General features: G+C 51.0%; 1 protein-coding gene across 1 annotated transcript in view; it reads right to left on the bottom strand.

The window, feature by feature from the left end:
* Window positions 1-22,982, bottom strand: part of Rimbp2 (RIMS binding protein 2) — a 54,081-nt gene that overhangs the window by 18,407 nt on the left and 12,692 nt on the right. Inside the window, exons 4-12 of the mRNA XM_052168700.1 lie at window positions 22,037-22,241; window positions 19,367-19,503; window positions 18,164-18,240; window positions 16,104-16,213; window positions 12,371-13,180; window positions 9,140-9,291; window positions 7,408-7,863; window positions 5,909-6,055; window positions 4,308-4,466 (exon numbers count right to left, since the gene is read on the bottom strand). Of these exons, the coding sequence (XP_052024660.1) occupies window positions 4,308-4,466; window positions 5,909-6,055; window positions 7,408-7,863; window positions 9,140-9,291; window positions 12,371-13,180; window positions 16,104-16,213; window positions 18,164-18,240; window positions 19,367-19,503; window positions 22,037-22,241 (2,253 nt within the window). The remainder of the gene's footprint in view (window positions 1-4,307; window positions 4,467-5,908; window positions 6,056-7,407; window positions 7,864-9,139; window positions 9,292-12,370; window positions 13,181-16,103; window positions 16,214-18,163; window positions 18,241-19,366; window positions 19,504-22,036; window positions 22,242-22,982) is intronic.

The following is a 22,982-nucleotide window of genomic DNA, read 5'->3' as shown; positions in this document are numbered from 1 at the left end:
AGAAGCGCTAAGGGCAACTAAACATAGCTTTTAACTGAAAGGTTAGCTGAGTGACCTGGGGGAGAAGCCAGCCGGGCCCAGGACCCCGCTTTCTACATCCAGGTCCCTTCTGGACACATCATAGCGGGGCTGGTAGTAAAATTGAATCACAGGAGGGAGTTTTGGGTTGCTGTTATTGCTTCTAAAGCCAAATCCTTTGAACCAAATTGACTATGTGTTATAGCGCAGGCTCCTTCTCAGGCAAGTCGTCTCCTGGTTTTGCTGTCCACCCCCGAGTGTCCCTAGCAGAGATAGACGGCCAACGTTCCCAAAGTTCAACCCAGACAGAAGGGGGCACGGAGGATTCTAGACACTCAGGGAAGTGCCTGTGTCTTATCAGACTTGATCATGCTCCTGGATTAATTAACCTGGGTCTGAACAGGTCTCTGGTCTAGAGATATCTACCTCTCATTTGGTCAGAACTAACTAAAGGGAAAGTGGATCACTAGGAATCAGGCTAACGGAAGCCATTCCCAGGTCACAGGAACCAGGGTGTTTATGAGCCTATAGCAATGGGTGAGACTGGGTGTCACTGGGTTGCAGGCAAGTGCCTGGTGTGGACAAATCCCAGCATGCATAGCTCAGAAGGAGGTTTTGCTGGTGGTCCACCTGTGTGCCCACTGACAGCTGGGGGCGGTACAGATGTTGGAGAAAGAGTACAATTACAGAGATTAATGAAGCTTTAACCGAACCCCTGCTCTGTGGTAGACACAGAGGAGGAAAAAGATTGGGGTTGGCAAACCATTAGAAACAATTTACAAATATGAATTTCTTCTCTAGTCTCCATATTTTTAACAGTTACAGATGAAAGCCAAAAGGAAAAAAAAAGTTAAAAAAAAAAAAACAAAAAGAACCAAACTTAAAAAGCCAAACAACAAAGACAAGAAGCCTTTGATCATACCAGCAATTCCCCGTGAGTCTGTCAAGATCCTTTTTGGGAGTGGGGGTGGGGGGAAATGTATGTTTCCTGAGTTCAGATACTCAGCAGTTCAGCTAACCCTTAATTAAAACTTAGATTCAGTTGTCCTTTAAGTAAAGCAGCCGTAACCATCGCCGATTCTGTTGGGAAGATTGTTATTCCAAAGCAAGGAAGGAAACCTTCGGGATGGCCAAGCAACTCAGGAGCAATGTGGACCAAAGAAATTAAAAAAAAAAAAAAATGCAGGGAAAGAACCAAAGAGAGAGCGGCCCAGAGAGTCCCCCGATGCACGCCAAAACCCGAACCAAAGGCAAAACCAAAGAAAGAATGAGCACGGATTGGTTTGGCAAGCGCGCGCGTGTGGGAGGATGGTTACTTGACACACCAAAGGGCCGTCTGCCACTCGGGGAGGAGGCTGCGTGACCCGCTCAGCTGCCCTACTGTCAGGCATGCCTGGGCTTTTCCTCCAGACACCCCGAAAATCTTCGTGGTCGCTGGCCTCGTCCCAGCCATCCCTCCTGGGCATGGGCCTCTCCGGGCTTGGCTGGGTGTCATCCCTCCTGATGACGTCACTGGGGTCCACCTGCTCCCCAAAGTCCTCTTCGATGCTGCTCTGTCGGGTCAGCGTCCTCCGCCGGGCCAGCAGGGGCCTCGGGCTTCTCCTACAGGGACAGTGACCAGGGCCTGGACTGCACTTGGCCGAGGTGCTCCTGAAACTAAATCGAGACTCTTCCTCCTCACTGCCACAGTCCAAACCACTGTCCGGGCTCCTGGTGGCCGAACGGCTGAACCGACAGCCTCTGTCTTCCAGAAAGAGATCTTCCACATGGATGCCTGGGCCCCTGTGCTCTGCAGGGAGCCAGGATCCCTGGAGGACCGGATGTCCCCAGCAGGACCGCGCTGGCCCACGCTGCATGGCCAACAAGGCCCTGGCTCTGGAGGACCCCATGGCCTGCCTGAGCAGCGGCTCGCCATGCTCCGCGTCCTCCTCAGCTACCTCAGGGATACTGAACAGTCTCTTACTGCGGTGGGGCTGTTGGGGGAACTCAGGCTGCTCCAGGAAAGTGCCTTCCAAGCTCCTAGCCTTATGCCATTCCTTGGGGACAGCATGTGTGAGAGAGCGGTTGTATGACCAGACATGAGGCAGTGGAGGAAGGAGAGAAAACACACACAGAATTAGTCTTGGCAGCGAGGCAGGGGGCAGCGCATGTGGACACCTGCGGCATGCCTGCCCGGGGGGTGGGGGTGGGGACTCTAGGATGGAGCAGATGGGCCACGTAGGGGGTGCAGAGCACAAGGTGAGGGGGAGCACACAGACGAGCCAGCGGGACGCGACGTCAGAGCAGACGCCATGCAGGTGAGCCAGAGGGAGGAAACAGTACTCCCAGGCCCTTGCCTGGTCCTATGCTGAGGAGATACCCAGAGTAGAGAGGGAATTTTTCTGCCACCATGGCTGATTCGCTGAGGCCCAAGGCAGCCACCTTTGAACGCTAAGTGTAGTGAGAGCTAGTCCCACACTGTCCCCCTGGACTGGTTCCTTCCCACCACTTAGCACCCCAGCTGACCCCATTCGCCATACCCTTAGCTAAAGCAATAGCCAGGGGAGGAACTCCATCCTTTATAGCATATCTGTGATTTGGTGGCTGTTGCCAAACCGACCCAGCGCCTACTTGGTGCCTTACAAAGGACCAAGGTCCTCTGACTCCATGCCTGACATTTATCACATCTGTCCCATTTGGTCTCAGTGCCTGGCATGGAGCTGGCTACCCTTGAGATCACGAAACAAACACTCCTGCACTCAGGCCTTAGCCTGCCCCACCACAGGTACCATCTGTGCCAGATCCAGCCCCCAGCTGTCTCATCTCTATTCAAAACTCACATATATTGATGCCAGCCACCTGCTGTGTACAATCCTTTGAGGAGATGTGGCCAACTCTAGGAAAGCTGTTCCTATCCCCTGCATCTTAAGTTGGGTACCCATGATGATAGCCCTGCCAGCTGCCCCCAGTGGTCTGCGGACACCTAGCGTGGTCTACTGTTTGCCTCTGCCACTATCCTTGAGTCGGTGGGCACAGGGCCTGCCAACTCTCATATCTTTCTCCTTTACAAGGATTTTTTTGGCCTAGGTGTGTCGAGTGCTATAAACGTGGAGAATGACAGCTGAAAAAGAGGGTGACACAGGGTAGGCAGGTGAGCAGGGTGGGCGGGGGCAGTTGGGGATGAAGGGTCATATACCCTGGTCCCACCAGGAAACCTGGCTTGCCTTAGCCAATCATGTGGGACCGTGGGTTAGTATGATCACAGCTCCCAAGTGCCCTTGGCAATTTATTAGAAGAATCTCGAAACCCACACCGGTAAGAAGTCCTGTGGGTGAGTGGCACACACCTGTGGCTACCCTGATCCAGATGCCCCCTAGGATACTGCTTGTCTGCTTGTAAGGGAGGCGGGTGGGGCTACCCCTCCAGTTTCCCAGGAGCCTCCACGGGCTCAGTAGCTCTTGGAAGGCAGAGGTTTCTAATATCTTGTTCAGAGGAGTTTCTGAAAGGTAGAAAGCCTTTTCCCTGATCTACCCATGAGAACTTTCAGGGTGGTTCCTGCTCTGGGACAGGTAGGAAGCTCAGATTCAGGAGAGGCCTGTGGGGACCTGCTAAGGGGTGGGGCATGGGGACCAGTGTGAGCTGTATCATGCAGGGGCACATGGAGGTCCCCAAAGCCCCTCCAGGGACTTTTGGCGGGGGGGGGGGGGAGGGGGGGGAAATGTCCACATGGTCTCTATAGAGTCCCTGAGTAGACAGGAGTAATACGTGTTGTCTTCTGTCTGCCACAGTGCAAGGGGACACACTTCTGCAGAAATAAATCTTGCAGGCTTCACTGCCCTGCCCACCCAGCCATCCCCATGAAGCAGCCCCCCCTTCCATCTCAGGTCTCCAGCGGTGGATGGTAGAACTCTCTCCCAGTGGGGGGCTCTGGGATGGACATGCCGTCCTAGGCCTCCTCTGGCCTCTGCTGCTTGGCTCCTCCCCATGCGGATTCCTCCTCTTTTGCAGTTGTGAGTGGCCCAGCCCTCCTCTGCCATTTCAGTGCTAACCGACAAGCTGCCCTGCCGCTGCTGTCCGAACAGGTAAAGCTTGGGGCTACTTCTGCTGCTTATAACTCTATTCCCACTACAGTGCTGGCTGTGTCTAGGGGTTCCAAATGGATCCCCCAAAACTCCAGTACCCAGACCTCTTGGCAAAGTAGACAGGAGCAGCAGGTAACTCCTAACTGCACCCACTGGAATAACCCAGTGAAAGGGCAGAATGGAGCGTCCCCCAGATTCGGGGCACCCCATCATGAGCGCAGTGCTCACCTTGAGGGCATTGTGAGAGGTACCGCTGGGCCGACGCCGGCCCCCATCCTCCAGCTGCATCTCTGAGTATAGCTCCTCCTCATCCTCCTCCATGATGTCCGACAGGTCTGACCCACGGCTGCTCTCTGTGTGGTACTCGTCTCCATGGCAACAGTGGGGCTATGGTCAAAAAGGAACACGGATGGGACTTTTTTCTTTTCTTTTTGTATTTGTAACCTTATGTGGATGGGTGTTTTCTCTGCATGTATGGCTATATACCACATGTGTGCCTAGTACCTAGAAGAGGGCATTGGCTCCCCTGAGATTGAAGTTATAGACACTTGTGTGCCACCATGTAAGCGTTGAAAATCCAACCTGAGTCCTCTGAAAGGGCTATCCTTAACCACGGAACTATTTCTCCAGCCTTTATAGGGACATCCTGCACATGTCAGGTTCCTAGACTGTGTCCTTGAGTTCTGGACCCATATTTGCCAGTGCATAGAGCCCATGTGGCAAAGCATGTAAGACACTGCGTATATGCACACAGCTTGCCTTAGTGAAACAAACAAGACCTGACCCAACAACTCTTGTCTAAGTGGCAGAGAGAGCAGAGCACAAGCCATCCCACTCTGACAAGCGTGAAGATCCCGGATGCCGAAGAAGAAAGCATCCGTCACATCATGTGATGATGCTCAAGTTCTAATCTGTCCCCTCTTTACTTCACTAGCCAAACAGAGGTTCCAACCCAGCACTGACAATACAGATGGCCGAGGGCAAGAGGTCACATGGGGTGATGCTGAGCATTTTATAAGAATCATTGAAAAACAAACAAGTGTGCTCGTGCATGCACATACACACAGAGACATACGCTCATGTGCATATATGTGTCCACATATAAGGAGACACGCAGAAACATGCTGACACGCACACTCACATATCACAATAAATATGCACGGGAACACATGCTGACGTGTATATACATGTCCACACACATCCACACACATCTTTATATACAAGTGCACATGTGCACAATGATACACAGGAATCCAAACACATGTACCCACATAGCAGGCACAGGCACCATATATGAGCACATGAATAAACATACCCATGCACATATGTACCAAACAGACAAATACACATGCATACACACGTACAACATACACAGAGACATATAGGAACATGTACACACATGTGCACATACATAGACATACAAGAACACATTGTCACATGTCTTTAAATAATCACACATTTCTGTACATATTTATGTACACAGGCATGCGCACAGGAGCATACACATGTCAACAAATGCCACATGCATCTATGCACATACATAGACAAACAGCAACCCATACACACACCGTACATACTCAAACACAGGCATGTACACTTGTACACATATGCATATACTGAAAAACACAAATACATAATTGCATGTGCACATATAGACATACTTATGCATATGTGAACACATGGGCGCGCGCGCACACACACACACACACACACACACACACACACACACACAGGGCAGGTTAGGTCAATGTCCTCATGCCTCTCGACTCCTACGCAGCCTGCTAAAGCCATGCCCAGCCGAGGGCTAATGCAGGGGTGCACACTCTCACCTGCTTGCCCAGCTCTGACCCCTTCAGGAAGTCATCCACTGATGTGCCTCTCCTCTTGACCTCGGGGGAGGCGTAGCCATCCTCCTCGTCTGAGTTGGCGTATTGCCCAGCACTGCTTTGCTCTAGAAAGAGGCTCCTTTTCTCTAACTTGGAAAGAGAAAGGGACAAGGATGAATGGGTGTGGGGGGAGGCTCTGGAGGGGACACCAGGAGCATGTACTGTTGTTATTCCTGGGCTCCAAATGCTGAGGATGGCAAGGAGACTCCCCAGTGGTACCCTGGGGCGGCCTCTTAAACACTGAGCCCTGAAGCCTTCCTTAGGGCAGATGCATAAAGATGCTGGGCTATGACCCCTTAAGTATGGGACTCTAGGCTGCTGCTAGAGTGGCTCCCGTGAGGCCCAGGCTCCCAAAGGCAGCTCTTCCCCTCACTTCTCCTCTTCTGAAGGCCTAAGTCACTCTGAGCTTCACTAGAGGGAACCATAGACCTCAGTAGGAACCTTCATCCTCCATTGCACGCCTCCGCTTTAGTTTGGGCAGTGACTAAGGTCATTGGAGCGTTAGCCTGGGAAGGGTCTCTGGACCAGCCCAGCAGCCACTGGGCTCTCCTGGGGGCCGCTCTGAGGCTGCACTGGGATCCTCTGCCTCTTGGCCACAAGCATCACCCAGTCATCCCAGTGCAGGCCTAGTTCCAGCCTCACTGAGCCTCAAAGCACTCTTCGCGATCGAGGTCCCAAGTTCATGCGTATGTGTTGTGTCAATAGGCACTGTTGAGCACATCAGATTTCACAGACAGTTGCTCTAGTGTCTTAAGAGGTGCTGGGGGCCTGAGTTCAGGGTAGCTCTATACCCTTAGGGGGATGCACAGGGTTAGACATGTGGTAGAAACATCCTGCCAGGCATCTGCAACTCCAGTGGTCACCCTTGGTCACGTATCCTCACTCTTCTGACCCAGGCCCTGGCCAGAGGAAACCTAATGGGAGAGAACGCCTCAGCCTTGGCAGACCGTCCCAGGGGTGACCATCTTAAGACCCACAGGGTAAGCCTGAAACTAAGAAGGCCCCACTAATAGACCCTGCTGCCTCCTCAGTGGAGAAACTCAGGCTTGCCACCAACATCTGGGCACCTGGCAGGTGGATACCTGAGGGAGATGAGAAGGCCCTGTGGTCAATTCAGTCCTGGGTCCTAAGTCCCCCAGGCCTGGTAGGGAGGGGCACCTTATAGGTGCTGTAGAGTGCACACCTCATCAGCCACGATGGGAGCATGCCCAAGCCTCACTCCTAACTTCAATCTCCATAGCTACAAAACTCCCCTGCCCCTACCCCAAAGCATACACACATGTACTTAGGCTGGGATGTGGGATCGAAAGAACAGGCCCCGCCCAGTCCAGGACATCAGTTCCAGGCTGAGGTCCTAGAGTGCTTTCTGGGAGAGCTGTCTCTACCTGCTAAGACACAAGACACCCAAAGAATACAGGATCTTGTGGGAGGATACAACTTACCCTGTTACTCTCGGCCACCTTCTGTGCAGCTTCCCGGGCCATGGCCTTGGCAACGGTGGTCGACACAGGGGCTCCCTGTGGCTGAGGAAGGATCCGGCTGGGCGAGGGTGACCTTCTGCCCGGGCCCGCACTATGCATGTCAGGCGGTTCCAATGTGTGGCCATGTGCAGGGCCCGGGGAGCGGCTCTGCTCCCAGGACTCGTCCACTTTGACGCGGGGACCCAGGTGTTGGTCTTTGGTATCCATGTCACTTGCTAATGGCTTTGGTGGGGGAGCAGTCCTTGGGTGGGGGGCAGGAGGCACCAGGAGGTCAGGGGGGATGGCAGCGAGGGCAGAATCCATGGACTCTCCCTGTGCAGACAGGGTACGCACACTCACGGCCTTGGCCTCCAGACTTCGCAGCCGGATCAGCTCCACTGCCGTGCCATCTGCGGTGGGGGCAATGACCTCAGCCACCTGGACACGAAGAGAGCCACGGCGCAGGCTGTCAGCATGGTATAACCCAGCAGTGGCCAAAGAAGCCCCATATCTTGAGCCCCCCTCCCGCCACCACCCCCCCAACCTGGCTCACTTCCAAAACTGGCAATGCCAAGGAGTTTTGGGGAGCCCGGGACCCAGGTCAAAAAAAAAGATCAGAAAAGATCAAAAAAAGCAGAGCCTTCTTTCTCCATCTCCATGGGGATCTTTTTTTTTTTTTTTTTTTTTTTTTAGTATAGAATAGAGTTTATTCAGGGCATGGGAGCGGAGTTAAGGGGTAGCAGAGAGAAGGAGAGAGTAGAGAAGCAGAGGCCGGCCATGACCACGTAGAGAGAGGGGGAGGGGAGGAAGGGAAAAGCCCAAGAGAGCAAGAGAGAAACTAAGAGAGTGAAAGAATAATTGTCCCACAGGGATCTGAAGGGGAGCCCGTTTATTGCCACAGCTAGAGGGAAGGAAGGGACAGGTCGCGTAAGTGGGCTTCCTGGATGTGCGTGAAACCTGCACTAGGAGACCCCGTAGCCTGCGAGAAGTGAATCATGGGAGAATCGGCTGGGGCCATCACTCCCAAGTCAAGCAGCCTCATCTGTCACCAGAGGGAAGAATGGGGTGGTGACAGTTGTGGTGGGGGGTGGTGACAGTTGTGGTGGTTTGAATAGTAATGACCTCTTAGGCCCATATATTTGAATGCTTGGTCACCAAGCATTGGAGGTGTGGCCTTGTTGGAGGAAGTCTGTCACTGTGGGGTGGGCTTTGAGTCCCTCCTTGTAGCTTCCTGGGAGACAGACATTCCTCTCTGCTGTTTGCCTTCTAAACAAGATGTACAAGTCTTATCTCCTCCTGCACCATGCTTGTCCGGAAGCCGCCATGACTATAACGGACTGAACCTCTGAACCTGTAAGCCAGCCCTGGTTAGCCCGGAGGTGGTGGCACACACCTGTAATCTCAGCACTCTGGGAGGCAGAGGCAGGTGGATTTCTGAGTTCAAGGCCAGCCTGGTCTACAGAGTGAGTTCCAGGACAGCCAGGGCTATACAGAGAAACCCTGTCTTGAAAAAAAAAAACAAATCCAAAATAAAAACGTTGTCCTTTCATGGCAACAGAAATCCTAAGGCAAGGACCGAGGTAGGAACCAAAATATGATGGGACCTCGTCACTCTCAGACCTGTGGCAGACGGTCCCCAGCAGGAAGGCCCAGCGGGATCTCACGAAGCCTGAAGCCCGCCCCTGCAAAGTAGTGCTTCTTAGCCCACGCTCACCCTCTGCCCTTTGGCGTACACGCCGTATCCGGTGACAGTCGCTCCATTGGACAACCCAGTGGGAGTCAGTGCTGGGGGCTTCCAGGAGACCTGAATGGAGGCAGCGGTGGCCCCAGCTTGGACAATGACATCTTGTGGTGGGGCCGGAGGGCCTGAAGGAGAGAAGGGACAGATGCTGTCAGGGCACGGGCCTTTCTTCACTTGCTCTGTCAAACCTGGAAGTGGAGCTCCCCACATGATTGACAAGGAAGAGAGGGAGGACAGTCCAGGGAGGATTGCTAATTGGAAGGACCCCACTTTGCCTCTGAGAAGCCTGCTCTTATGTTCCCATTGATTGGTGGGGAGGGGAACTCCTCTGCCAGGGGACTTGCAAGCCAAGCAGCTTCTAGAGGGAAGATACCCCTGACCTAACGCAGGTCTCTTCCTACCTCTCTTAATCTTCTCCTCCTGGCTGTTTCTCTCTCTCTCTCTCTCTCTCTCTCTCTCTCTCTCTCTCTCTCTCTCTTCCCATGTTCACCATCAAACACTCAAAGAAGCCGGGCGGTGGTGGCGCACGCCTGTAATCCCAGCACTTGGGAGGCAGAGGCAGGCGGATTTCTGAGTTTGAGGCCAGCCTGGTCTACAGAGTAAGTTCCAGGACAGCCAGGGCTACACAGAGAAACCCTGTCTTGAAAAAAACAAATACAAAAACAAACAAACAAAAATGTTCAAAGAGCCCCTATGTGAACCATGCTCACTGGGTCTTGCAAAAAGAATAAAGAAAGAAGAAAAAGAAGAGTGCTGTCCAGAGCCACTAATTTGTAAGTCCTGGCCAGGTCTGGGTGCCATTCCCCAGCTGTGAGGTAGCCCATCTGTCTCAGGGACCAAGGCCAGAGACCCAGCTTTGTTTTTGTTTGTTTGTTTGTTTGTTTTAGCTCCAGGTGGGAATTTCCCACCTCTAACTGAGAGTCCAGGTAGCTTCATTTCGGAAGGAATGTGCTCACGCCCACAAGAGGAAGGTCACACAGGTCACAGACCTGGCCAAGGCATTCCAGAAGAGAATACCACTCACTGGGCACTGTCCACGCATGGCCATCCTACGCACTTTGTTTTGCATTATTTGTCTCTCGCTAGGAAATCTCCACACATCAGTTTGTAAACGAGGAAACTGAGTCTCAGAAAACTCGCTGTGTTAGAAACTGGATCCTTCTCCTCCAGCATGTACCTGGGGTCTGCCAGCACGGACCCATATGACTGCTGTAACCAAGGTGTCAGAAACTCAGCCTGCATCAGAGTCCGTTTTCCCCTGGCAGCTCACATGTGACCTTTGTCTAAGGAAGATGTGTTCAGAATGAGCTTCAAAAGCCAAAGCCCTTACCTGAGAAATATTCTGAAATATGACGACAGGAAAAAAAGGTATGATGACAATCTCAGAGACACGGAAGCATCCCGAGCCCAATTCCATAAGAAAATGTATTTGAAGAAATGAAGGTTAAACAGTGAGTTATTTTAGATAAACAAGCATAAGGGCTCTAAAAGGGAACCTGTCTGGATTAAAAGGAGATGGCGGCGGGTGAGAACATGGCAGAGAGGACCAGGAAAGGACAGTGCTAATGGCAGACTCATTAGGAAATATGAAAGACCATTCTCTCAAATTCTTCAAAGAACGCATTATTTGAATAAAGAGGAAAGCAACGTATTAGGGAGCTGGGAAGTGTCATGAGCTGTTTGAGCCAAGAAACTGACTGTAGAAGTGGAGTTGCCCACCCCTACTATCTCAGACCTACACATGTTTGGCTCAAAATCTCTTCAAAATCCTCCTGCAGATCAGCCTGGCCTGGCTCTGTATCACGGAAAGAGAGGAGGAAAACTGCAAAAAAGCTAAGAGATTAAAGGCACTGTGCCTTGTGAACAGGTAGAAACCATTTCCAGCAAAGTTTACTGTTTATCCCACAGTATAAAAAAAAGTCGGAGGGAGGGAGGGAAGGCGGGAGGGGGATGATGTAATATTATAAAGTTAAAGAAAGAAATGTACTTAATCCATAAAGACAAATAAGAGATGCAAAAGCTAAAAAAAAAAACAACCTGTGTCTATTAATTACTGTAACCCTGAAAATTCCAGCACTTCTTCAAAGAAAACAATTGGTCTGCATACCTTCCATTGCACCCATCAAACGTGAAAGAGAGATAATGCTGATCCCCAAAGCTGCACAGGCTTTCAGATGACAGGATTCCCCGGTCACTGCACGAGCCCAGCAGAGGTCTGGCACTCAGACCGAAGGACATTACAAGACAATTGTACATGAATATCCTTCATGAACATAGATGCAAAATTCTCCAGTGAGATTGGAGAGATGGCTCAGTGGTTAGGAGAACCTGTTGCTCTTCCAGAGGACCCAGGTCCAGTTCCCAGCACCCAGGGGTCAGGTGACTCTCAACCACCTCTAACACCAGCTCTAGGGATCTGATGCCCTCTTCGGGCTTCCTTGGGCAACTAATCTTTTATTTTTCTCTTGGACATACAAACACCATCAAGTGTATTCATGCATATGTGTGCCCTACACTTGTATGGGCTGCCTCACCTCAGAAGCCTACTAGGATGTACAGGTATGTACAGGATATGCAGTGTTATGCAAATATCACAAACACTCAAGGAGACTGGAACAGCAGTTCACTAACGTGAGAGTCCTGGGTCCTGTCTATACCAGGAACTCTCCAGAAGCCTTATGTGTCTTGTCCCCGAGAGTATTAAGAGGATAAAAGCGGTCACTCTCTCCCAGTTACAGCCAAGAAAGTAGAGGAGAGCTAGGTCAGCCCTATGGAAGCTCTGGTGGACCACTTCATCTTTTGTAGCATCCATCAGTAAGTTTTATTTATAATGAAAACCAAGAAAGAAGGGAAAACCTTCAAAGTGTATGTTCTTCAACTCATGATTCCCCTTGTGTGTTGTTGGAGGAGGTACGAGGTGTAGGGTGTAGTTGTCTACTCTCAGAGGTGACTTCATTCCCTTTCCATCTATTACATTACAGGATAGCCCCCGACAGACCAAGTGCTATCCAAATGGCTCCAAATGCTATCCAAGAGCCAACTCTAAACCCATGAAGAGGCACCATGTTCGGAACTTCCCAGGGCATTTGCAGGCTTTCAAGGATCACACAGACTGCTATGGTCACTTCCTCTTGCCTTCCCCTACCCACACAGAGTATGCCCAGGTACCCTTCCCTCATGGACCCCAATGAAGATTTGGCTCACCTGCAGGCAGCGTGGAGAACTCCACACAGGCCTCCTTCTTTTCTCTCTGCTCCAGCGGCAGCTGCCAGGGCATCTGGTGTGGCTGGGCCAAGACCTTCACCTTGTAGGCCATATTAGGCCGGAGGTTGAAGAATTGGTACTTGTATCTGGCTGCCTTCACGATGTCCAGTTCCTCTTCGTTGAGGAAGATGATATGGCTGTAGTTACTGTTGGTTGGCAGCCATGAGAGCTGGGCAGAGATCTGGGTGATGTTGTCCACACGCAGTTGGGATGGTGCCACCACCACATCCTTGCCCACCAGCAGCGTGCACTGCAGCTCGTCCGAGTTTCCCCGGCTCGTGACGCACTGCACGGAGATGCGGTAGGTGCAGGCAGCTGTGTTGAGTTTCTCAATTAGGGCCTTAGTTCTCCTGCCCAGGGCAAGGCTCATGCGTGTCTCTTTGTCCACCAGCACATTATAACTGCTCACGGTGCCCCAGCCAGGAGGCACAGCAGGGGGCTCCCAGCCCACGATGACACTTTTGGCAAGCTGTTTGATAAGGGTGATTTTCCTAGGGTAAGGCACAATGTCTTCTCCGATGTCGTCGATGTTCACATCCAGGGTCCCCCCATTGTCGGTGATCCCCGAGTCCACTTGAGTTGGAGAGTGAAGGTGTAGGATGCTGTCCCGCTCCAGACTGATGCCAGAGTGGTTGAGAAAGTTCTGGTCCTGCTCACTCCCCAGAGTGCCAGCCAACCTCGACTCATTGTCCTGGATAAAATCCACAAAGTTGGAAGGCACCAAGCCCCTCTGCCCATCCAGAAGCTCTCCTGTTAGATACAACGACAGGTATCATTCACCATCCTCCAGGACCTGGGACCCACATGCCTGTTCCTTCCATGCCCTCTGCCTGCAACAGCCCCACCCATCGCCAAGTGTGGTTTCCTGGTACAGCCCTAGGACAATCTGCCTGGATATATCAAACACACGGCAGGAACCAGGAAGCTGTTTAGTAAGGATGAGAAACTCAGGCTGACTGTATGCCCAGCACTGGGAGAACCCTGGCACACAGTTAGTGCTCAATAAATGGTAGGACAAGCAAACATGTCAAATCTATGGCTTTGGGAGATTAATAAATGCCTATCATTTTTTAATCATGTGATCAGGTATGCAAACATGGCTCCTACTAAGTAAACCTCAGGAGCACCTGCGTTTCTACTGTCTGCCTGATGGGAAATGAACACACTGGACTGGGCTTCAGAGTTGTCTTTCAAGTTATGTGGCATGAGCAAATATTATACAGTTGGCTTCTATAGAGCAGCGTAATTCTTTGTGTGTGTGCATGAGTGTGCATGTATGCATGTATGTGCTGTTATATATGTACATACACATGCATGACACTGTATGTGTGCATATATGTGTTCACATGCCTGTGTGTGTACATGTGTGTGCATGTGTGTGCATGCATGTGCCTGTTTGTGTCTGTGCATGTGCATGCCTATGTGTATGTATGTGTGTATATGTGTGTGCCTATGCTGAGTATGCATGCACATGTCTTTGTGTATATGTATGTGTGTGCATATGTATGTGAGGACACATGCACATGCCTTTGTGTGTATGTGTGCACATGTGCACAGCAGAAACTGCCAAAAGTCTATGCTCCAGCACAAAAACAAAATAGTGTCCTCCCCATTCATCACAGAGTATCTCATTCAAGAGAGACCAAGTGACCCTAGGAGGCTGGGGCACCATGATCTCTAGTTTGTTCCCTTGGGGAATCTGTGACATGGCCTCTAGAGGGAACACCTGCCACTCAATGAGGATTCATATTCTGTTCCTAACCTCTACTTAGGGTATAGGTCTTGAAACAGTCAATCCTTTGTACTAAACAAGTCTGGCCCATGGAAGTGATGGTAGTGCTGATATTGATAACAACAATAATGCTGGGGGTGACGGTGGTAATAATAGTAATATGGTAGTGGTGGCGAAAATGGCGCTGGTAGTGATGGTGATGATGTAATAAATATGATGGTGGTGTTGGTGAGGATGGCAATTGATAACGGTGATGGTGATGACGATAATTATGACAGTGGTGGTGGTGATGAATTGTGGTGATGGTAGCATTGGAGATGCAGGGGACGAGGTAATTATGATGGTGGTGATAGTAGGTGGTATAGGGATGGCGGTTGTGATGGGGACAGTGATAACAGTATCCACTATTTAATAAGCAATGTTCCAGGCTCCATTGCAAGCACTTCCTAGCATGCAATTCTAGACACAGTGAATTGCTATGGGATAGACTGAGGCAGAGAGAACGGAAGCAAGTCCCACTGTCACAGACTTTCATAAAAGCTCGTGTTTCGGGATCTCTTTGAGTAAGGTTCTTGGAGCCTTTAGCTGGGCACAAAGCATAATGGGAAATTTTCAGGGACTCCAACCAGGGCATCTGGCAGTGGAGCTGGGCATTCTGTTGATCCGACAGTGAGATAGGCTGGGGATGCACATCCAGATCTACAGTGCTGCCCAGGGCAAGGGCTGCCCACTCACAGGGTATGATGTCACAGGAGCAATGCAACCTCCCATTAAGTGGGCATCCAGAAAGCAAGTCCCAGAACTCCCAGGTACTCTGAGAAACAATCATGGAAGGGAAAACGAACTCAACAAAGGTCCCTCCCACTCAGGAGATTAGGGCAAGACCAGGCTTTCCCACAGAGCAGAGGGCCAGGGAATGGCCAGCTCCCATCTAGAATTGGAAAGTGGGGTCTGGAGAGATGACTCAATGCTTCAGAGCATGGGTTACTTTTCCAGGGTATCTGGGTTCAAGTCCCAGCACCCACACCATGACTCCCAACTACCTACCACGGTAGTATCAGGAGATCTGATGCCCTCTTCAGGCCTCTACAGGCACAGCACGCATGTGCACAGACATACACACAGGCAAAACACTCATACATATAAGTAAAATAAACCAGAAAGCTGATTTGGGAAGCAGGGTACCTGTAAGTACTGCTGTCAGGATAAAAGCCAACAAAACCAAGGCCTTCTGGGAGGACAGAGCCTAGTTCCTTTCTATAAAATCTAGGGGTGACTGGAATGGGAGAGGGGTATTGGGATATGAAGCTGGACCCCTGAGACAACAGGAATCTTGAGGCCCCTGTGGATAGGAAAATCACACTTAGGTCACATGATAGTTCCAGCAGAAAGGACATAGATAGGCACTTTGGGGAATATGGCAGCCCTTAGTTTCCACAGAAAGATTTTTTTTAATGTTGGTCTGTATAGAACATGTTCAGAGAACAGGTACAGGGTGTTTTCAGTGTGTGTGTGTGTGTGTGTGTGTGTGTGTTAGAAGCCACCTAGGAAGGAGTCTCAGTGCACAGGAGGAGGCACCCAGGCTATGTGCAAACCCTCCATGGATTTAAAAGGGGCTGGAACATCCTTGAGGTTGAGTGTTGACCTGCTTCCCATGGATAATGAGAGGTGACTGCACAGCATCCATCAGTACCAGCACACAGCTGCCCAGCAGCTCTGCCAAGACTCCCAAGTGCCAGCCATCTACTGTCATTAACACTTAGAAAGCCAGCTCCACTGTCAGGGCAACCGTCACAGAGGCATCTCTGGGGACAGGGAAAGACAGAACAGAGAGCATGCAGCCAGAACATGTGGGAGCCTGGCACATCTCCCAGGCCCTGGCAAGCTGGTCTTCTGCACGGACCAAAGTCAGTGCCCACCAACTGCAGCGCATCCACAGACCTTCATAGAACCCATCTTCGTCCATGTCCCCATAGACATAGAGGTACTTTCCCGCCGTGAGAGGCAGTTCAGCTTCTGGGTTCTCATTGGGCCCATCGAAGGGGTTGTAACTGCAGGGAGAAGCAGTTTGTATGTTAGTAGCCCTGGCCAAGGTCTGCAAGTTTCCTCATGCCTAGGACATCACTAACGGTGCCATAGCTCATGCTAGCGAGATGCTAGGGCTCCTCTCCAGCTTCCTCTGGCTAGCTCACACCAATAGGCTAACGGTAACTCTGAAGCCACTGAGATCTCTTTGAGTCTGCCGTCTTATCCAGACATCTTGTTCCCAGGTGTCTCTTCCATCAGAACTTCACATTTCCAAACTAGTGAGCTAGTACAAAGGAAATGAATGTTGTTCTTCTTTCGCTTCTTTCTGCGTATGTGTCTGGGTATGGATATGTGCACATGTGTGTGCAGTGTCTGTGAAAGAGGTTACTATATCCCCTTGAGCTGGAGTTACAAGCTATTGTGAGCTGCTTGATGTTGGTGCTTGGAATTGAACCCAAGTCCTCTGGAAGCATATGGATGTTGACAGCTGAGCCATCACTCTGGACCAATTCTGTTTCCTTTAAATATGTATCAACTCACTAAGTTAGAACAACTAGCCGGGCGGTGGTGGTGCATGCCTGTAATCCCAGCACTCTGGGAGGCAGAGGCAGGCAGATTTCTGAGTTCGAGGCCAGCCTGGTCTACAGAGTGAGTTCCAGGACAGCCAGGGCTATACAGAGAAACACTGTCTCAAAGAAACCAAAATCCAAACAAAACAAAACAAAAAAAAAAACCAACTACTGTTCTACAATTGTACAAATGTACAATTGTATGTACAATTATGCATACTACTTAACTTTTTTTGCCTTACAATGTAGCATACTATATTTCTACCTCATGAAGCCTGCCATTGCCTTTTATGGTGGTTTGAATATGCTTGGCCCATGGGAAGTGGCACTATTGGGGGTGTGGCTTTGTTGAAGAGGGTGTGGCCTTGTTAGAGGAAGTGAGTCACTGTGGAGGTGGGCTTTGAGGTCCTATGCTTAAGCTCTACCTAGGGCGGAAGAGACCCTCTTCTGGCTGCTTTTGGATCAAGCTATAGAACTCTTGGCTGCTCCAGCACCATGTCTGCCTGCACGCTGCCATGCTTCCTGCCACGATAATGATTTGAACCTCTGAAACTGTAAGCCAGCCCCAATTAAATGTTTGCCTTTATAAGAGTTGCCTTGGTCATGATGTCTCTTCAGAGCGATGAAACCCTAACTAAGACATTTTTGTAGTTTAGGTATAGTATTCTGCTGTTGACATCACCAAACTTTATCCAACTGGTTTCCTAGTGTCAGATGTAGACACTGCTTCTAATTCCTGGCTAATATATGCAGTGTCCCATCGGATGTCCTGGTGATGCATCTTTGCACACTTTCACAGAGAAGAAATTCTAGAAACTGCATTTGTTTGATTCACTGTATGCCCTACTGAGTACTTCTAAAATATGATGCATGGGATTGGTGCTAGATTTTAGAAGGTGGGGAATGGAGGCTCTGGGCACATCCCCTGTGACACCATTTTATCACCTGTTGTGGGTTGGATGATGTCTCCCATAAAGATTTGTCACAAGTCTCAGCTTTTGGTCTCTGTGAATGTGGCCTCCTTCATAGCCAGGCACCCAGGTAAGAAAGCATCTCACTTGCCAGGGTAGACATGAATGCATAAGATACAGGAACACACGTAGAAGAGGGGGGCCATGGGAAGGTGGAGACAGAGACTAGAGAGATACAGCAACAGCCAAGAGCACTGGGGCCACCAGAACCTGAGATGGGCCCGACACACTGCCCTAGAGTCTTCCTGGGGAATGGCCATGGGGTTCCTTAGTACATCTGCTGACATCTGGGGATGCAAGGGAGCCAGCCCCTGTGTGCTCAGTTTGCGACACTGATTCACAGAAGCTCGGAATCCTGTGCACCCTGCGCTTCTCACCAGCTTCTTGTGCCCCAGCACTCAGTGCAGGTTGGGGTGGGGCGTCATGTCCCTACCTGTAGCGAGCCACACACAGGTGCACCTTCCCCGAGCTGCTTCGCTTGGAGTTGTTAGAGTTCCGGTCATTGTCCATCTGGGAAGCAGTGATTGTGGTTTGCATTTAGTGATACTAAAGACTTCGTGTTCCACCCCCAGTCTGTGAAATGCTTATAAAGTGGGACCCACCTCCACACACATCTGCTGGGAATCCTACACTACACATCGGCAGAGACTTGGGTGCCTTTCCCCCACCTTCCCCTGCTAAGATACCCGAATGCCATGCCAATAGCTTGTGGAAGGCAGAGGTGATCGTGTCCTCTGCTTCCAGAGGGCTCTTGCTATGGGAGGGCCTAATTCACGGTTTCGAAGTAGCATTCAGGAAGCCAAGGAGAACTCCGGTAAAGGAGACCCCAGGAGAGCCTCCGCTTCACATTTTCCCTTGCTGTCTCGGGGTCTGCAGAGCTTAAGGATGCTGCTCCCAGAGTTCCCGACTACAATGAACCCAGGGACATGTGGTCTTTTCTTAGTGGGCTAAGAGGGAGACTGAGTAACAGTGTCCCTAGGAAAGCAAGCCCCTCCCTCCCTCCCTCCCTGTCTATCTCTCCCTCCCTCCCTTCCTCCCTCCCTCTCTCTCCCTCCCTCTCTCTCTCTCTCTCTCTCTCTCTCTCTCTCTCTCTCTCTCTCTAATCTCTTCCCTGTGTGGAAGGCAGAGTGGTCCCCTTCATGGTGCCAACCAAACCACGCCACTCCTTCCTGGGAGCCCTCCAAGCACCACCCTGGGTTACTCGCACAGAGACAGACCAGAGTTACTCAAGGGTCCAAAGCTCGCATCTATCCCCTCCTCCCCAATCTCCCAGCTCTACTCTGGGAGCTCCTGATATCCTAGCCATTCAGTGACAACAAGAAAGCCCTCCTGGTTTCACAGCCCCTCCCGGTGTCATCACAAGTCCACACTCTCTGTTCTGCTGTCTTCAGAACCCTCACCAGGACCTGGCTGACCAGATGCTGACAAGGTGCTGATACCCGGGGTCTCCTCTGCCTGTAAACAGTAGTGATGCCTGGTACCTAGTGAGTCACTAAGGGTGGGTGTAGAAAACTAATAGGAACAATGGAGGGGCCCAGGTAGTGGGAAAAAGGAGGAGAGTGAGAGAAGGAAGGTGGGGCGGGGCCATAGGTACCTCCCAGAAGATACAGCCTAGAGTTGGCCAGGTGGCACTCACCTCGGACTCAAATCTGCATCTTGGGCTACTGGATCGCAACAGGAAGGAAGGCCTCACACACGGAGACTCCAGCTTGTCCCCAGACAGCGGAATGTAGTCACCAATTACAGAGTAGTGTCCGGTGGAGCCCTCGTGACCTGCATGGGAACACGGGAATGGATAGGGGGAGGAGGCAGGTGAGCCACCCATGTATTAGTCCCCTCAGGGTGGTCTCACTGCAGCCCTGGTCTGGATCACTGTGGGCAGCGTACAGGCTGGCGGTACTGAGGGCCTGGTGGTGACATGTGATCTGGGACACAAGAAGGTCTAATCAGAAAGGGTCAGTGCATCCTGAGTGTGAAGTCCTTCCCTTCTGTTGGCTTGAAATCAAGGGGCTGAGAGGCCCAGTGACCTCCACAGCCTGATACCAGGAGGAGTGTTTCCACAGAGCTGGACACTATAATATGGAGAGGCAGAGTCTGGACTTTCTGTGACATCATCAAGGGTACCTGAGTGAAGCTATACCTGAGGCTACACTATAGCTTTCCTCCTTCCTGCATGACAATTGTTTCTCTGCTCATATTGATGTATGTTAACGTTCATAGTCACTTTGACCAAAAAAATTAAATTAATTTAAATTAAAAAGTCGTAACCTGTCCAAGAGGAAAATTTTGCCACTCCCATTAGCATGGAAAAACCTGGAGTGCCTTATATAAAATAGGATAACCCAGGCACCAGACCACACTGGCCCAGTCACACACATGTGGACTCTGATGATGTCACAGACTTAGACGCAGAGGGGTGTACGTGCTGGCCAGCTGGGCAAGAGAGTAGGAAGATGTTGAAGCATTTGTGGGAAGTCTGGGCTTCTCGGCGAATAGGTTTAGGTCCTGCCATGCAAGACTGCATCTACAGCTAATCACACACTCTTTCCAAACCCACTCAGGAAGCCTACACTCTGGGTTCCATGGCACATGAGCACATCTTTAAGGGACCATCTAGGTGAGCCAACAAGTTTAAATAGAGCTAATTAGAAGATCTAGGAGCATTTACAAACAGCTACACCACATAAGAAAATGTCCCTCCCAGCAGTACTTAACTACCTACAAAAGTCTTATAAGGTCAGGGACTTCATAAGCCCCTCACACAGCAGCTATGAACTGTATGAAGTCTCAGAAAGGGAGGAGCCTCATGAGCCCCTTCATGGCAGGAAGTTAATGGACCCAATCTTGTGTAGATCTCTTGTACATAATCATAGCTACTGAAAGGTCAGTAGGGCACCAGCCACATTATGCCCGAGAAGAACAGCACACATCTGTGGCTGGTGCCAAACACCTGCATTCCTTCTGAGTGAGGACTGGGCACGTGGCAGGTAGAGGTGCCCATGTGATTAGTCCCCACAAGAAACCTTCAGCTCGGCCTCACATGGCCTCCTAGGATTATGCCACGCTGGGGGCATGACCTGCCTGACTCCCTTGCAGCTAGGACACCGTACACCTTTGCGGGAGGGAGGCAGAAGCTGGTTTGTGCCTTTCACGGCTTGAATATGCTCTCCAGTTGGTACTGAGCTCAGCCATCCATCTAGAATAGCCCCAGCCTCATTCCACCTCATCATCTATCCACAAACGTCTGTGTAGGCTGAAGGCCACCTTATAACCTATCTGTCATCTTGCATCTGAGCAGGGCTTCCCATGGGACCCTGTCATTTAACAGACCTCACAGCCTTAGTACACAGACACCTCCTGGGTGCACTGTGCTTAGTCAACAATGAGAGGGGTGTGGGCAGTTCCATCCCATCCATCTTGTTTCTCATAGTGACAGCAGCTGATGTTGTCTGTCAGTCTCTGCCATGCAAGAGCTAGAAGGAAAGATGCAAGAGCTGAGGGGAAGAACCCCATTGACGATGACACAGAACAATGAACATTGCCTAGTTTTATAACAACAACAATAGCACCAGAAGCACTTCTCCATTTTTGATAAGGACCAGGAAAGATTGGAAATTATCTGATACAGCTATAAAAGGAAGTCTGGCGTTCAGCTCTCTTAATTAAAAGAAGTCAACAACTTGGAGTTTTGATTTTAAGGCAGGGTCTTGCAATATAGCCAAGGCTGTTCTGGAAGTGGCTGAAATTCTCTGGCATCAGTCTTTCAAATGTTGGAATACAGGGGGAAGCCCTGCTCAGGTACAAGATGTCAGATAGGCTATAAGGCGGCCTCCAGACCACACAGAGCCTTTAACCTGGAGGGAGGGACTCGGGGACAGCTTAATGTTTGCCAAACCAGAATGAGAAACTTGAGTTCTGTCTCCAGCACCCATACAAGAAGCTACACATGACAGCACATCCCATAATCCCAGCACACCCCTGGGGTCACGGAGACCAGCAGATTCCTGGAGTTCACAACCTTCTAGGCTAATCAGCAAACCCCAGACCAATGAGATACCAAAAGCAAGGTGGATGGTTCCTGAGGAACACCACCAGAAGTTGACCTCTGCTCTCAACATACATGTACTCACACATGCATGTGCACCTTTACCCACACAAATACGTCCCCCCCCCCCCAACACAGGGAGAATGGGAGTAGCCAAGCCACTCTATGAATGAGCAGCCTGAGTTGTCCTTAGTCAAGTAGGTCCTCATAGTCTCAGCCACAGGCACCCTCCCAGAACCATTGGGAACATCCATCTCTTACCTTTGTGGATGGAGGTGGCTAGTCCATTCATGTACTGAGGGTAAGGCTTGCCGGGGGCCAAAGGAACATCCAGCAAGGCTACTGAGCTGCTGCCCAGTAGGTCAATACTCCCAGTGTGCTGCCGGAACTTTTCCAGGTCCCGGGACAATAGGTTAAACTGTTCACTCTGCACACGGCATTTCTCTTCCAGCTCTTGGACCTTGGACTGCACAGCAGAGGCAGAACAGTGGTCAATGAGGGGGCAGTCAGCGGTGCAGATGTGCACGGGGCACGTGTGCCTTTTAAGAGTGTGTGCATGCATAAGCTATGCCGTGTGCCTGTGTATGGCAGGGTCTGCTTCTGCCTCCGCAGAACAGCAGTGTCTGGGAGCCCAGCCTCACAGGCAGCCTGGCTGTTGGCCATCATGAGGAGCCACATGTGCCAGGAAATCTTGCCACCGCTCAGCTCCCAGCCAAGCGTGGATGGTTCCAGGCTCTGTGTGCAGCCTGGGCACTTCGTGGTTGGCATGCCTGTTTGCTATTTGGAGCGTACGGCTGAAACAGCTCTGACTTGGGGACAGCCCAGCTACCAACCCATTGTGCCATCTCACTGGGTGCCCAGTCCCATGGGCCTGAAGACCCCTGAAGAACACAGCTGGCAGCAACGCCAGTGAATTTCTACGTGGTACTGGGTTAGAAACGCCATGGTCATTGGCCAACGGCGCCATGACGCCTAGGGAAAGACAAGAAGCTTTGAGGCAAACACATGGGAGAAAAGGGCAGCCAGCAAGCTCCCTCCTTGGGCACAGGTGTGCTAGGCTGCTCCTGAGTGCTGTGTGGCTCTCTTCCAGACCATCAGGGGGTTTAATCCGTGTGCTTCCTGCTACTCTCATAACAAGTGGACACTGACATAGGTACCTAGCTGGTGTTCAATAGATTCTTGGTTTACTGCAGGCATGTGGGAATGT

The sequence above is a fragment of the Apodemus sylvaticus genome, chromosome 22 (genome assembly GCF_947179515.1).
Source record: "Apodemus sylvaticus chromosome 22, mApoSyl1.1, whole genome shotgun sequence".
In the NCBI taxonomy this organism is placed as follows: Eukaryota; Metazoa; Chordata; class Mammalia; order Rodentia; family Muridae; genus Apodemus; species Apodemus sylvaticus.
Note: the sequence above shows the minus strand (reverse complement) of the source record. Positions and strands in the feature narration are given on the sequence as shown.